The sequence below is a fragment of the Emydura macquarii genome, unplaced genomic scaffold (assembly GCF_026122565.2).
Source record: "Emydura macquarii macquarii isolate MOO-44397 ecotype Brisbane River unplaced genomic scaffold, CSIRO-AGI_Emac_v2 contig_1644, whole genome shotgun sequence".
Taxonomy (NCBI): Eukaryota; Metazoa; Chordata; order Testudines; family Chelidae; genus Emydura; species Emydura macquarii.
The window spans coordinates 23,891,829-23,909,149 of record NW_027131781.1 but is presented as its reverse complement, the minus strand read 5'-3'; the positions used below and the strand labels follow the sequence as shown (position 1 = coordinate 23,909,149).

General features: G+C 41.2%; 1 protein-coding gene across 4 annotated transcripts in view; it reads left to right on the top strand.

Annotated features, from left to right (window-relative positions):
* The first annotated feature begins 1,292 nt into the window (after positions 1–1,292).
* Positions 1,293–17,321, top strand: part of ALDH1A2 (aldehyde dehydrogenase 1 family member A2) — a 69,162-nt gene continuing 53,133 nt past the window's right edge. The window contains exon 1 of one of the 4 annotated variants that reach the window (XM_067555937.1): positions 1,293–1,622. In XM_067555937.1, coding sequence (XP_067412038.1) covers positions 1,506–1,622 — 117 coding nt within the window. In that variant the 5' untranslated portion in view covers positions 1,293–1,505. The remainder of the gene's footprint in view (positions 1,623–17,321) is intronic. The other 3 variants (XM_067555938.1, XM_067555936.1, XM_067555935.1) reach the window with 3 other exon arrangements.

The following is a 17,321-nucleotide window of genomic DNA, read 5'->3' as shown; positions in this document are numbered from 1 at the left end:
TGGGGAGCGGAAGGAAGGGATGCCCGGCTGTGCCGGGGGCAGGGCAGCGCCGTGACTGGTTCCTAGCAAAGAGGCAGGGACTCGCCAGCATCTTCACTAGCATCGAGTCCCCGACAGGCTCCTCCCGGGGAAAGCACACGTGTGCCGGTGCGCGTCTGTGCTGTGCCCCTGGGCGCACCTTTGCGTCTGTGTGTCTACAACGAGTGTGTGCCTCGGGGTGTGTTTGTCTGTGCGTGTATCTCTGGGTCTGAGTACATCAGTGTGTGTGTGTATAGTTGTGGCTCTGTCTGCCGGTGTGTCTGGGTATAGCTCTGTGTATGTCCGATTTGTGTCTGTGCGTCTCTCTGTCTGTCGGTCCGAGTGTATCTGTCGATGTGTATCTCTGCGTGTGAGAACATCTATGTGCGTATTGTATATCTGTATCTCCCGCTGTCTGTCTGTCTGTGTGTCTGTACACCCGTGTGTCTGGCGCTGTCTGTCTGTCTCTTTCTTTCTCTCGCTGTACCCGTGTGTCTGTCTGACTCTGTGTGTCTGTCCGGCTCTGTACCCGTGTGTCTGTCTGACTCTGTGTGTCTGTCCGGCTCTGTACCCGTGTGTCTGTCTGGCTCGCTCGCTCTCCGTGCCCCCCGCAGCGGAGCGCACACAGGGGCATGAACCGCTGCCCCGCGCTCTCGCCGGGGGAGCCCGACGCCTGCCCGAGTTGCGGGCTGGGAAGTTGCTCTTAGCACCGGGCTGAGCCTGTCCCGCGGCTCCCCCTGCCCGGGCTGTGGGAAACGTCCCCCGGCTGCTCCGCGCCCGGCAGCGGGAGCGCTGTGTCCTGGGCACCGGGGGGTGGCCCCGGCCCCGGCCCCCCAGAGGGCCTGGGAACAGCGCGGCAGGTCCGCTCCGGGGTGTCCCCTGAGCGCTGCCCGCCTCCCCCCTTCGCGGAGCGGGTCTAATGAGGTTCCCAAAAGCCCCCCGCGGCCGGGCGGCGGGAGCTGCGCGCTTGGTTCCGCCGGGCTGCAGCTAACGCCCAGCCGCTAAGTCCCCTGCGATTAGTGCCGGGAAACCCTCCGTGATTGGGTCTCCCCCGCAGCCAGCCGCGGCCCCGGCACCCGAGGGGCACTCGAGGCCCTGCGCGTGGGTAGACAGCTCCCGGTCCCCCCGCTGCTGGGAGGAGAGCCGGGCGGGAGCAGCGTCTGGCCAGCCCGGGCCGAGGGCAGAGACCTGTTGAGCGCTGAGCTCCTGGAGTCTCCCCCAGACTTGGGCTGGGTCTGAGAGTGGCTCATGGAAAGAGCATTTTAATTCTATCATCCTAGGTAGGATGGACCTGCCCCCCTGCCTCTGCCCTCATGGCCAATAAGAAGAGACCCGGCTTGACACCTGCCTATATACAGAGGACGAGAGCAAAATCTTCAGCACTGATCTGTGCAGGGGGGGTGGGGGGAGAAAAGAGAAAGAAAAAGAAAAAAAAAGCCCAGGTCAGATAAGGGGGGACGGTTCGTAGTATAAAACCCCCAAAGACTATGACTTCCAGTAAAATTGAGATGCCAGGAGAGGTGAAGGCAGATCCTGCAGCTCTGATGGCATCTCTGCATCTGCTGCCTTCTCCCACTCTCAACCTTGAAATCAAATACACCAAGGTAAGTTGTGTTCGTTTATTCTGGCAGGGAGCTCACAGCTTTCCCTCCAGAAGAGGGATTTTGCTTAAAATCGGTTTCAATCTGCCCTAACCGACTTCAGTGCAGAGAGAAAAAACAGCCTTGAAACACTAATAAAGGAAAGGATTGTTGTAGTAGCCCTGTAACCATCTGGAAATCCACAGGATAATAGAAAAGCAAATGAGCTTTGCTGAGGCTAGCTGTACCATTTCTGTGCTTCTTTAAATGTTGTTTTCCACAACGCTGATCACTTTTATTTTCAGTGTAACAGTCAGTGCTTCCCTTTTACATTTCAGTTGCTCCTGATGGAAATCAGAGGAAGTTATTGTACATATCTGTACTTCTCGAAAATAAAAATGTTTTTTCTTGAATTAGTCCATGTACCCCTGGGAATTTTTTTAAAACAGTTCCTGGATGGCTCTTAATCCTACCAAGTTGTTACAGCCTTAGAACAGGTCTCTTTACTAACTTCCTTAATATTTGAGTATGCTCTTGACATGACATTGTTTAGAGAGCAAATTATCTTAACAACATTTAAGACATATAGTGCCATATTATATTTTTATTAAGGCACGGTTAAGCTTCACCCAGTTGGATCATTGTGGAAACCTACTCAGGATTTCTATATTACATTATAGAACCGAACAGTTTCCAGGGGCTAAAACAGGCTTTTAGACCGGTCGTTTGTAAATGCAAGTTCAAATTTTAAATTCGTTTTTACGTTTTGAATCTTTACATCTTTAGTATCTTGAACTGAAGTGTGTTTTCATTTGTGCTGGATAAATTTCAAAGGCATTGTATAAACAGATTACAACGTTTAAGACTTCATTTCTAATTACTGAGTAACTTAATAGGAAAAGAAAACACATTGACATTCGAAAAAGGTGACAACATTTTTATCTACTGGAAATACACCTTCAGGTGTCTGAGAGCTGATAGGAAACCCATGTTGGCCAATCTATTGTAATATTTTCTTTCCAATTATCACTTTAAAAGCTTTTCATCTTTCCTTTTTTAAGCTAGTGCCAAAACGAATTTGTTCTCTAATTTGTTAGTTATTCCATGTTTTAGAAGAATGTTTGAGGGGAAACTCAACTACTTTAGACTTCAGAACTTTTTAATGAGAAATGAGATACACAAATTAAGAGTGCAGACATTTGCTTGCTTATCATTTTCCAGAAAGTAATTTAAATGAAAATAAGAAACTATGTGGGTGGGTGATGATGATTGGCATGATGTTGTAAGAACAATTATATTGAGCAAATATTTTAAATGAATTTTATTTACTGGTTAAAGTTATTAGTTCTTGTATTATAAAATGTGTGCCAGGTATTATGAGTACTCTTTGACAGATGTTTGCTAGTTCTTATTAGAGTCAGTTTGTATTGTAATTGTGTATACATTTCTCAGCTTTTATGCAACTGGGAAATTGGTTTAAAAATCTCTCCAAAGTATAATGCAAACTCATGAATGGCCAGGTACCTCTTTTTTGTTAGAAAATATTAATGTGGAATATAAATGCTAGTAATTTAGAATGAAAATGCCAAAATCTCAGAAGAAGTGTGTGAGATCTGACAGATTTTTAGTTTAATGGCAGAAGCAAGAGAGTTCATTTTTCAATATTAAAGCAACAACAAGAAGGTTTTACTAGAATTTGAAATATCAGGTAACTCATGCTTGCCCTTGAAGAAAGAAGTTTGGTATAGAACAGGTATCTTTAGTATTTTATTTGGCCTGTCTTCTGTCTCTGTTTTTCTGTCTGTCTCTTGTTCTTTCTGTCCCACCTCCCCCTTTTCTTTCTCTCTGCAGGAAAGACAAGTGATTTATAGATAATTGGAGTCTTCAATTTGGAGTCTTGTCTTGGGCAGGACTTTTATCCAGGATCCACTTTCCCACCTATTACAAAGAAAAACAATCAGAAATGAAATAATGGATTGAAACTTGAGTCTTTCATTTGGGGGAGGGGTCATTTCATGTCTTAAGTGACAAACAACTTCCATAAACAGTAAATAATGCTAGACTAAAGCACTTTACAAAAAACTTATAAAATCAGACATCTGTAAGCATTTCCAGCAGCCTCTCTCCTCCTCGTTAGTTGAGACTTTTAAACACACAAGCAACGCTCAGAATTCTTGAATTCCTTATTAGTTCTCTCTGAATGTAAAATCTTAACCATTTGGGAGTTAATTTTTTACATAAAATAAAGCTACTCATGGTAATGTAGAGAAATTAAAGTTATTTGAAAATGTTTTTGCTAGCTAAGGATTGTGTTTCTGCTGTGTTTTAAATTCTAAATTTGAAAACTTCTTAGGATAATTTGTTATGTCTAAAAGCTATTAGACGTCCAGGGAGCCTTAAGTCAGAATCATTATAGATTTTTAAAATGTGCATTGGAAGAAAGTAACACTTTTTTACTCAGAAACCTTTAAAATAATAGGATGTATATTATTTTCCTAGTTAAATATCAGACTCTTAAGGACCATTTAGTGATATACATAAAATAAACATTACTTGTGTGTGTGTGTTTAAAGTTGGGTGTATTTCCATTAGTTAGCAATCAAATATCATAACATTGTTTCTTAAAATCATTAAATGCTAGATGTAGTGAAATGAATCAACAAAGAATGTTTGAGTTTTATCACATATACCTTTGCTCCATGTTTTGGCACATGCACAAAGTACATTTCTTCACTGATTAGAGGAAAAATATTATTTGCGATGACTGTCAGTTTCCTGATGCACAAATGCAGTTTTCTTTTAATATATGCTGTAGTTTACTCTGAATTCCACCTTCAGAAGGAAATATAGCCTTCTTTTAAAAAACTTATCATAGAAATATATCCCGCTAGATCTGGGCACTACAGAAAATGACTATTTTCATATCTAAATAATAGGAAAACGCTGGAAGAGAAAGTGAACAGCCCCGATTCTGCCCAAACTTAAACAAGATTAATGTCCACATTTAGACAGGTTCACAGGTTTATGGTTAAATATCCCCCCTTCTGGTGACACCCACAGGAACTGCTATGTGCAAGACACTCAAGATTTCCATTATAATAATTCTTTATAAAACCTGTTCTTCTTTTCTTAGCCCCATATAAAAATGTTTTGGAGGGATCATTCCCCCGGATCACCAAGAGGAAGGTCTTCCCCTCTTACACAGAAGCAAAGTCATCCTACAGTTCTGTTGTTCTGTCCTCCTCATCCCCCTTGGCCCCAACCCCAAACCTCTGGAGACCTCTCTGTCAGTCCAGGGATCAATGTACAGGGAGGGAGAAGACAGGAGGGAATGCCAGGCTGATGCACATCCTCTCCCTGGCAACAAGCAATCAATCCAGTAGTGCCATCTCCATGCTGAGAACTCTTCTAAAATGGGGTGTTCTAGGAGCATCAGATGTTGAGGAAGGCTTGGCAGTGAAGCTGCAGTGAAACCATGCCATACAGTCTTGGCATTCTGAGAATGTAGTGGAAACCTGGAGAGCTGTGTGCACCTGTGGGGACTCTGTGGGCTCCAGAGTCTGAACCCCCTTATCATTTGATCTGTTCTTCTGTTCAGGTACTTATTTGGCTCCCCAACACAAAAATATCTGAGCAACGTTCAAGTGTTTAAAAATAGACAAGGAATTATTCCAGTGGAAGTATTCCCCTTGCAGACATTTCCTCCTCTAAGGCCAATGTTTGGTTTTTTTTGCAGGAGGTATTGATCCCTTCTTGTTGTGTAATCAACCCTGTTTTATAGATAGATGGGACTTCTGATTTTAGATTTTTAATCAATAAACACCAATAAAACACACCCAATTTTTTTAAATGTAGGTATTTATCCAATAAAAAAATACCAGCAATGGTTACTCAATTTGTATTGACTTCACCCCTTTCCCATTGCAGTTTGTTTTTATACGGGCAATATTGCTGCTCCCTGTCTTGTATCTGCATGGAGTAGTAATGTGGACTAAGGGGTATGATTTCTAAAGTGCACTAAGATGCTGTGCATTAATTGGTCAGTGTAGTCCCTGCTGGTGCGCACTAAAGGTTCCCTAGTGCACTTTAACTTAGTGCTGTTTGAAACAGTGCTGCATTAAAGCTCAGTCAGGACTGAATGCACTGAACACTGAACCAAAGGTTCAATAACAAAGGCACAAATTTTAAACTAATGTGTAAGTCATTTTTATACATATAATAAAAATTAAAGTAGATCCCGTTTAGTCAAGAATTTTGGGAACTTCCCTCACAGAAAAAAAAACTTCTCATTACAGTATTAAAGAGAGAGCCCCCAAAACCTGATTTTTGAACATCTACACAAAACTCAAAAATTGCTAAAAATAAGCCCCCCCAAAATAAAATCAATAAATCCTGTTAAACAGAAGCCCTATGTGCAGAGCCTTTTCATAGTGGTTTTAATAAGTCACATTGTTGTGAAAGGACAGGGTGGGGTACAGTGATCTGAGCAGGGAATAAAGAGTCAGGACTCCTAGGTTCTTTTCCCAGTTCTGCCATTGGCATGTGTGACTTCAGGTGGCCAGCTTGACCCTCTCTATGCTTCACTTTACTCTGTATAATGGGGATGATAATGCTCACGTTGATGATGCGTGCTAATTCCTGTTTGCACAGCATTATTAGCATGATCGTGAGCATGAGTAAGAATTGCACAATTAGTTCCTTTGAGATCCTCTGATAAAAGGCACTGTAACAAGACAAAGTTGCTTTATAATGAAATGAGTGAGTATACAGTTCTATTAATGGATCTTTGTGCAGAAAGAATTCTACACTAGGATTAGTTGAATAGACTGATGACCATGTTAAACCTGTAACAGGGACAGTCTTCCACTCCTAAACTATAAACTAACATAGACCACTTACGGTTCAGACAATTTAGTCAAACTGGAAGCCCAGTCCTACAATAAAGCTGTAAAAATACACAGTTTGTATTCGGGAGGGAGAAGCCACTTCTTGTGAAATAAGTCCTGAACAGAAACGTTTGAGCTTCCAAAAAAGTGTTTAATGGTTGTTACTAAATTCTCTTGCCCATCTCCGCTCGGTAGCATCATCTAGAACCCTTTTCTTGCAGGTTTTCCTGCCTGCTTGAGATTCCCAGAACTATTTCTTAACCAAAATTCAGATTAGGGGCAAGGAAGATGGTTTAGTTAGAATAACTGACCTGAATCTTTGTTCATTTGTTGAACTGATGCAGAAGGTTTGAAAAAATTCAGGTGAAGAGAGTTCTCCCAACCTATCTTCATCCTTTGTGATGGCAGGTTCTTTTTGGATTGGCACATCAGCTTGCTCCATATTAAAAAAAATAATTCTACCTTTTTTTTTAACCAGGCCATTATTGGCTGGCTAATTTCTTGTCGCTTCATTGGTAGAGGTTGATCTCAAGGAAGCATTTGAATGGGAAGAGGTTAGTGGCCTTGTGGCCAGTTTGTGGCCTTAGTCTTGTGGCCAGCTCAGCTGGAGAATTCCAGAAGTAGAAGGTGCATGGATGAAAGACAACCAGGAGATGGGATCTGAGAAGTGGACAAATGGAACCCCTCAGGTCCTCTGTCCAGGGGGTGCAGGTTGCAGAAATACTGTACTGTATGATGCTTTTCTCTGTGCCAGCCTGGATGGGGTTTTTGTCTACAGCTCTGCCAGTCTGTTCTCTGTGCCAGCCTGGACTGGCAAAGTGGATTTGATGCTATGTGAATCCACAGCCCTAAACCCTCTGCATTAGGAGTATGCTGGAGCTGACCAGTGGACCAACTGGTCTGTAACAATCTCTCACCGTGACCAGAACTAGATATTTCACAGGAAGGTGTGCTGAACTGTACAAAACTATATTGTGGTCCAAAGAGGAAATTTCTCCCTGATCCCCTTACAGTCTGAAGCTTGAGTATAGATGATATAATTGAAAATGCTATTCTTTTCACATACATTTCTTTATCCATTCTTAGACTCATAGAAGTTAGAGATGGAAAAGACCTGTTAAGTTAATCAGCTAGTCCATCTGCCTGGCAATGCAGAGTTGGCCCCACCATCCTCAATCAGATTCTGTACAAGTTATTTGCTGCAATAAACTAAATGTAGTGTTCAAGGTGAAGATATACAGTGGAATTATTGAATCTTCATCTGTTCACTTCATCATGCTGCACATTAACAGGTGTCTACTGTGTTCTGGGTTCATTGAAATGTCTAGATCTTTCTCCAGAAATTACAACTAAATCAGATTCCATTAATGTATACTACTAATTTAATTTCTTCCTTCCAGTGTGCACTGCTTTGCACTTACCTATGATGATTTTCATCTGTTGTATTGTTTCCAGTTACCTAGTTAAGTTAGATCTTGTAGGAATTTCTCACAACCTCTTCCAGTCGCTTGACTATTTTGAATATTTTTTATCTGCAGACTATGTGCCTCACTATTAACGATCTAGTGAACAAAGATATTGATTGTCACTAGTCACAGTAATGATCCTGGGGCACCTTGCTATTAACCCCTTTCCACAGTGAGAATTGTCCATTTATTTCCACTCTTTGCTTCTTATCTCTTAACCAGTTTTTAATCCATAACAGGACTTTATCTCTCACCATGTGGTTACTAACTTTCCTTAATAGCTTCTTGTGAAGGACTTTATCATCAAAAGCCTTTTTAAAGTCCAAATAAATTATAATCACTGATTCTTCTCTACCCATCGTTTGGATAACTCTTTTCAAAGAACTCTTAACAGGTTACAGAGGCACAATGGCAGAAGCTATATCAGTTTGTTCATATAAATTCTTAGCCAAATGGTTCATAAAGTAACACTGTTTTATGATTTTTCTCCATTATTTATCCTACGACTGAAACAAGACATTTTTCAATTTCATTTTTCATCATCTCATTTTTTAAAAACCACTGTTTTTCATTTGTTTGTTTTAGCTTTTCCAGTATGAGAGTACCACTCCCTCCCTGAAGCAAACAAAAATAAAAGCACAGATGCAAAGAGACAAAGATAAACAGCTCAGGAAAATGAAAGATTACATAGACCAATGTGACTATTAAAAATCAACATGAATGCATCAAAGTACAACCTGGCCGAAAGAGATGCATTATAAGAGCCAGATCATATATGTATAGAGAAGAAACACTATAATGGGGCAATGTAAACACAAGATATTTTTATTTATTAGCAAAGAAAGTCAATTTCTTCAGCCAGTTAAAACTCTTGAGCACTTTCATGCTGTTTACATATAAATCCCCCTCCACCTTCTCCTTTGGAGAGGCATTCTCAGACCAGTGATGTGGGTACCTAGGAAGAAACACAAATAAGTAGCTAAAATGGGTATTTAAAGACTTTTAAACATTATTTGTATTTTATAAAATATTATAGTAAAATGACGAAGTTTAAACAGTAATTGCTTTTTAAGGACCTCTCCCTACATTATTTGTACACTCGTTATTAACGAAGGGCTGCCTGCTCTGATTGTATATGGGCAGCTTGTTTCACCCAGAACACAAGAGCGTCCATGCTTTGGAATCTGTCTAAAATCATAACACTATTGCCCAGTGTTTTCTATTATTTTTAATAATAGTGTAGATAAATATGTGACATTTATTTAAATTAATACAATGTGCTAACATTTTTAGTGCGCAAACAATTCATTACTTAAATATGCAGGACAAACAGCCACGTCAAAGATGACATAACATCAACACTAAAATATTCTCCAACCAACAAAAATAGAGTTCCTCCCCCTTCAGTAGCACTCAGAACCCTGTCCAGAGGGTGCCTGGTGAATTAGATTTTGCAACATGACGAGAAAGTCAACGCATTCAGGTATTACTGGACTGAAGTAGGAGTAAGTTTTAGACGGGAGGCCCTCCCCCCCCTTGAAAATTCGCTGACATCTCAGCTGATCTCAACTTTCATGATAAAATAAAAGGAGAGAGGTGATATCTAGAATACACAGGACTGAATCTGTAAAGCAATTAGTAGGTTGCGGTCAACACTCTGGCTTCCACTTAGATTCTGAATGCAATTTAATGTGAGTTATTGAGCAGAGGTGTTAATTTAGTTCCTGTACACAATATCACTCAGTATGCCATGGGCTGCATTTTAATCCAGCTGTCCCTTCCATATGGTCTTCAGGTGTAGCCCATAGTAGAGTAATTCAGTTTCAGTAATCCATGCTGGAGTGGCAGGGACATGGAAAATGGTAGTGAAGTCCATCTTTGATTAAAAGGTTGCAGCCTCTTTGCCAAGCTCAGATGAAAAAAACTGCTCTGCGTCAATGCATCTTTCCACTGTTCTCTGGACAGCCAGCAGCAGGCAATAATCGAACATACCTAAAATTACGAACTTGGGTAATTAAAAGTGCCTTTCATCCTGAAGGCTCTCCAAACACACCTCTATATATGAAATAGTTCACCCATAGCGGAAGTGAATCCACTTCTGGGGTGCAACACATCAGCTGTGTAACAATGCATAGCAACACGAGGCGACAGTTTGGGACAGCAAGTGAAGAATACCTGCATAGTTGAACTTGGAGAGGATTTTAGGAAGGTGAAATGTAATTACCCAAACTAAGATTTGACCATAATACAAAGGCCAACAACTTCCCCCCCTTCCCTCCTTGCCCCTGCCCACCCCAGGGTGCAAAATGCCACAGGATTTTAAATGACGAGGTTTGGTCAGGATCTCAGTTCGTCATTTCATCTGAAATGTGACATCCCCAACAGCACCATGCTGGGGCATTGTTTCAGTATTGGCTCAGTGGGAAATATGCCACATACTAAATCACCAGCTCCACTTTTAGTGGCAGCCTGGGATTTCTACGAGGTTTCTCATGCAATTATTGGCCAGGCCTCAGCCTGCTTACGTTGTGAAATCTAAGGTAGTTTAGCATTTGGGGCTGTTTCTAGGATCTCAGAATAATCTCTTTGAAACATATATGAAACTGTAGCATCCTTGACTGATAGGGTTGTTGTTTAACTAGAGTAGTAAAGAGGAGTCCCTGGGATAGGTATTTTCCCCATTCACTGGTGTGGTGAAGACTATTGATGCCACACCCATCCTTTAATTTGGGCCCAGACTGGCCAGAAAGTCTCCTAGATTCGTGTGCCTCCAGTTTTGGATACCCAACTTGAGAGAGACAAAATCAGGGTCCAGTTCTGAAAATGTCAGCCATAGCTTAATCTGTAGTCTCCTGTCTTTTCCCCTTCACAGCAAGGCTGTCTTGTAATCCCACTGACTATCCCAAAACTGTGTGTGTAGGGGGGAGGGAGGGTTTAAAAAAAAACATCTACATTTTATGAATTTTTAATTTGCCTTTACCTCTCAGGTATTTTCTCTTCAAATACCTCAAAGCAGGGTTTAATTTCCATTTTATATCTTGCTGCCTCTACATTTTATGTTCTCTTCTATTAGCATCACTCAGGTGGGATTTCTGTTGCTTTTATAAAGTATATCTTTTGGCCTGTGTAAACCCTTGAATCTTTCTGTTTAACCATCCCATCTATTTTCTTGTCTCTTTGCTTCCTTTTTTTGGCCTTGGGAATGCAAATCTTTTGTGACTCTTACACATTCGTAAGCCTCCATGCTGATTCTATGGATTTTAATTTCCTAGCTTCAAGCAGGCGGTTTCTGACTTCCTTCCTTTAAAAAAAAAAAAAAAAAAATCTCCTTCTTGAAGTTTAGTATCCCAGAGAGTAGTGCTTCTTCACGTGAGCCTCTCCTGCAATGATGTTGAAATTATTTATGTGGTAACTGCTACTCAATGGTTCAGCTACAATTACTTCTTAAACCCACTCCTGCGTGACAGCACTAAGTCAAGGGTGGGTTAAAATATAGAGAATTATTTTTCCTATACACTCTATCACAGCATAATACTCAGTTGGGTAATATGTGGTTATTGTTCTAGTAGCTTTTATTGCCTCCCTGTTCTTTTTCAATTTTAACTTCACCATCATTGCTCTGATCCAGAGGTCAGGACTATGCCCCGGCTATTGTGTTTGTATTTTATGACCAGAGATTTGTATCCACTGCTGAGTCTACCTCAGGATCCTCTCTATCCAGACATTTTCGTTCAATAGAATTCATGGAATTCTTTATGTATGGGGCTACTGCCCACATCTTTGCAGCCTAACATGTCCTCCCTATGCAGTTTATAGCTAGAAATTATGGTATGCCACTGATTATTCTCACCCCACCCTGTTTCAAACATGCCAGGGGTTTTTTTCTCCCAGTGAGACAGTCCAGATCACCCATTTTTCTCTTAAGCTTTTTGCATTGGTTTATAAGCGCTTGTACTTTTATAACCGTACGATGACTTGGACGAAAGTTGCAGACTGACTAGCTGAAAAGCCTGCAAAGCCACTTTAGGATCTAATTCTCATTTACCACCCTGGCACTGAAAGGGTCTTAAAAGGGGAGTAGGTTACATTTACAGACACTTTAAGTCCCCTTTATTCTGCCACAGTGATGTAAAGAGGCTTGGTGTAAAGGAGCATCAGGGCTCATGGACCTGAAAACAGCCATTTTATTTTGCATTTTGAACTATAACAAGAGTTTGTTGTCACTGCTCTTTCTGACCAGTTTTAAAGGACCTTCCTCAGATCCCAGCACCTGCCACTGTGCATCTCCACCAAACACCAGTGACCTTACCCTACAAAATCTCTATTGCCTCATAATAGCTTTGAATACTAATCAACATCAGGCCACCTATACAGACTAGCTTAACGGAGTGAGTAAAAACTAACAGTGCAATGGGCTGCTCACCTGTTCCAATCCAGTCAAAAGGAGAGCCTTCTTCAGTTGTTCCCTCTTCTCCCAGGATGCAAGGGTGGTTCTCGCAATTCCTAGAGTGGGGTTCTCTGCTCCAGGGTGCCCTGGAAGCTCTGACAAGAACCTACAGCTGCTTAGGCTAACGAAGAAGCTGATCCAAAGCCCACTGAAGTGAACACGTCTTTCCATGAAGTTCAGAGGATCAGGCCCAAATAGGAGCCAATAACTGAACCCAGCACTCTCTTGTTCAGAGACCTACTGTTGTCTTCACTTGTTTAACATTATTTTTATTTCATTTTACATTTTTGCAAACTTTAAATACCTGATCCAGCTGGTTTTGTTCCTAGGAGCCGAGGCTGCCATTACAGTGTGTCTGTGACAGATCTTAATACGCTTTCAGCCCTGACTTCTCCATTGCCCATGAAGCTTCCTTGGTCTTTCTTTTCTTGTCTCTACTGTAATTCCCTTGCCACTTTCTACTAAGGGGCTGATCCAAAGCCCATTGAAGTCAGCAGGACTCTCTCTGTTTGACTTTGGTTGACTGGATCAGGTCTGAGCTCCCCACCTGTACTTTTTAGGCAAGCAGCCCAGGTGTCAAACTGCTGTCTGAGGCCCCACAGCAACATGGCTGTGCTGCGCTGAAGTGGTCCATTGGTCTGAGCCCTTTGGTAGGAATTTTAAAACCATTTGTTAAAGGCATTTTTACCTAGAGTCATTCCAGTTCAATAAATAATACTCAGCACCTTCCAGCCAGGGACCTCAAATCTTCTAACAAACATCAGTTGACTCAGCTCCCACCATCTGTGTGAGACTAGTAAGTGTTAGGTTTCTTTTACAGATGGGGAAGCTCAGACCTGAAAGGTGGTCGTAGTGACTAGCTCAAGGTTATACAAGTTAGTGTCAGAGTCAGGATTCAAATCCAGATCTCCTGACTTCCCCATCCTTTACCGTATCAACTAGGCCATGTGCTTCCCTTGTCTGTGAATAGACAAATTACATATTTTAAATAGTCCAAGCGGTGAGTTCTCTAAATTGCTCCCTCTGCAGAGATGCATGAGTATCAAAGGCTTGAGGGACAATCATAACACTGGAGGCACATTAGCGCTGAAGTCCCAGGCTGAGAGCCCAGGACAAAACAATGCACTTTTGGAATTGGGCTGCTTCCTCAAATGCTTTAAAACATTCATGGGAAAACAAGAGTGATGAGAGATCAGTAAAGAAAAAGAGGACTGGAAAGAGCAGGAGAAGGCTGAACTAAGTGTATTATATATTGTGTATACACACACACACTCTCAATCTTACATTTGATTGCTGTGCTTAACTGCTTCTTTATGCAGCACGAAGATGGACTCAGCATTTGGGGGTTTTGCTGCTGCTGTTCGTTAGCAATATTGGGTTCAGATTTTGATGGAAGATCTGAATAATGAGGTCACATGAGGCTGTACCCTGAAATGCTACGCTCCTTTTTGTTTTTCTATGAGGATCAGAATTCTGTCTGGTGGCAGGGTGTGGCAAAGAGCTGCAGCTGAGATGTCTGCCACTTGTGACATCACTATTCAGGCCTTCCAAAGGTCTTAATAAACACCTCTTAAAAAAAAAAATAGAGTGAGAGAGAGAGGAGGAGGGAGGGCGAGGAGGCCCTGATATTTAATATGAAAAGTACCCCAACCACACAGGCAGAGACATCCAGCAACTGGCACAGCTCAGCATCCCTCACCCCATCTACCCAGGTGGTTTAGGTTACATAGAATTTTTGGGACCAGATCCTCAGCTGGTGTAAATCGACACAGACAAGGCCATGATTGAGTCTCTCTCATTGCTTTTTTAATCGACTCGTTTTGAAAGAAAGCTGTCAGAATTGTTTTGGGCCCCATGACTTTTCCTTCTGGTTACCTATGTAGCAAGAACAAATTGCTTTTCTTTTTTGGATTCGCCTCTCTAAATATTCGTGTGCATGCGCTCACATGCGCGCATGCACACACACACACATGCACACACACACACACACGCACAGTGTTTGATAAAGGCTTCTGACCAGGAAATCAGTTACCTGTTTTCACAAAGTGGTTCTCTGTGACTGAGAACCTTTGTAGTCAGCTCTTCCAGCTGTTTGCCTAAATGGTCTTTAGGGAGTCTAAAAGCAGTGAACCTGGAATAACAACATTTGACTTCAGCTAGGCCCCCTGAGAATTCAGTTATTACTTAATGGATTGAATTGGCGACATATCCTATACCAGATAACAGCCAAGGGTTGTATTAAATTAACCTTCGCAAATGGGTATTTATTGGTGTGCTCTTTAGAGAAGGTTAGTTATTGGGCTACATGTGTTAGCTGTAATTAATATGGCTCTTCATGCTTCTACATGCTGATAGGTATTTGCACTGTCTGAGTGAAAAATTTCTCAGATTAAAGCCTTGATGGTGGTTCTAGCCATTTAGTGATCAAGTGTCATTGTGCTCACTACACTGAGCATAAATCCTGTCTTGTAAACAGCAGGGAGACTAATGAGCTTTGCCCACATTCTGGTATCATTACAAGGGGTTCCAGCAGAGAAAAAGGGGAGTCAGCTGGAAAGAGGAAGAGAAAGACCGATTTGAAAGCAAAGAGAAAAATTCTCAGGATTAGATAAATGAACATTTGTGTGTAGGGCAGGCTTTGTATTTACAAGACTTATAACCCACTCCGGTCATTTAGGGAAATCTGTGGGTTGTGGGGTTTTGTTTTTGCCTTAATTTATATTGTTAATGCTGTATGTTTGGCAAAAGGTGAGGCTTATGTTTTTAATTTACACACTCCAAGTTATTGGTCTGCTTCTATTTAGGGGTAAATAAAAGAGCTCATTTTTCATGCAGGCCATAATGAATAGCTCACAATTATAAAAAGACGAATGTTAAACGCCATTAAATATTGGCATTATTTTGTTATACCCCTAAGTGTTTTATTTGCTCAGCACTGTATAATCAACACTTGCAAGAATTCTTCACATCCAATTTTCATCTTGGCACCACAGTGTACTTTGGGGTGTAAATTTGTCAGATATCCAAACACAGCGGGATACTTTTGACAACTTAATCCCAGCCTTCTCCAATCAGCTTTATGGATAATAGAGAGTTGAATGGCCTGTTTCAATTTTGTATTTGACCAAAACAACTGGAGAAGAAGTCAAAATTGAACTCTGGAGCAAGGGACTCTAGCTAAAGATTTACTTCCTTCAAGAGAGAGATCATGTTTAAAATAAACAAAGTTCCCCAAGCTCCTTTGTTGGACAGAAAAGCCCCTGTTCATCTGTGCCTGTGACAGAGAGATTCCATTGTCATTTTGGAGAAGAGGTGGTGTTCCATATCTTTTTTGAAGAGCAGTTGATGAAAGAGTTTCTAAATTAGACATTTGGGAATTGTTACTTCACACCTGCATCTACCAACACAACAATTTGTTTTAAAGGTTTTCACCAAGGATGTCAGCGGTGGTAATCCCTCCCGTGTAAGTGGTACAGACAGTCATGTAACTTAATGCTGCTGATGCCAAGATATTCCCTTTCTGAAGCCCATTAATAACATCCCATTTTCAGAAAGACTAATATACCTGTTTAGTGTCCTAGAGATAAGTGACAGTTTAACCAGTATAATAACGAGTGGTTCCAGACACAGAACTAAGGACCTACCGAGCTTTGGGAAAATTCAGATTTAGATCCGTACTTCGTGGCTTGGGCCTGTCTTCAGTTATAACCAGCCTGAGAGGTCAAATAATCACCTGCATGTATCTTACTAGATGTCTTAATGAATATCATGATTACTAGATGTATCAGAGTAGAACAGGGTTAGTGTAAACTTTAAAATGTATAGATGTTCCACTAAAATTAAATCAGGCTGATAAATATTCAGCTTGATTTTATATTGCCCTGAAGTGCTGACAATTAGAACAGTTAATCCAAGGTAATATTCCTAAATGCTTTTTGGGCTGTCTGTTTTTCCACTTTCAAGTAATTTTACACGACAGGACCGGCAATAAAAGAAGATTTCACTGGCATCATTTAGCAAATACGTTCAAAATGCTCCAATAGAAATAACTGCAAACATTAAGTAGGTTAGTGGGATACTAGTGGGGGCAAACTTTCCAGAAGCTATGACTGTTCACTTGGGTCTCATATAGACTTAGCACTTTGCAGGTCAGTGGCTCTGCTATTTGTCTCTGACCTAACAGATCTGGAGTTCTTCACATCAAAACCACGTCTTGCTGAGCTGAGATCAAACGTGCTAAGGTAAGGATCTTGCCAGTGATTTATCATGCCAGGGAGAGTGACCAGGCCATATGGGGCCACTGCAAATGAAGTTGACATTCCAGCAATTTCTCATATGTGGTTATAAAGTGATTTTCTCACATGGGACTTTCAAGTCAAACTGAACTCTTCCGTGACATTTTTCTGAGGGCAGAGTTGTCTACAGTGTTCAAGAATTTTGCAGGAGTAAATACTTATGTAGAGCAGCTAAAATGTGGCCTAATTTGTAAGCAACACCTTGCTCTTCGGTAATGAACACGTGAAATAGCGATAATTACAAACAATTTTGAAGAATAGTGTTGCTGTCTTCATTTAAATATGAATATATAATGCTGTTTTGTATTATTATTTAACTACCAAATGAGAGCTGAGATGCACAATGACAAGCACTGCACACAAGCACCTATATGTGATTCAGGAAGAACATGCTGTGCAATTTTAGATTCATTTCTAAAAAATCCCTTATACCCACTGCCTAAAATGGCCGTTGTTGTGTAAGGATACTGGTGAAAGTAAGGGATTCCAGGATCACTTTCTTAATTGCCATAACTTCATTAAAGTGCAGTGACAGCTCAATAATTGATTTTTCTAAACAAATATTTCCTCCCTCCCCCCCATTCATGACAATGGATTTTTAGAAATCTCTCATCATTTAATTTTTAGGT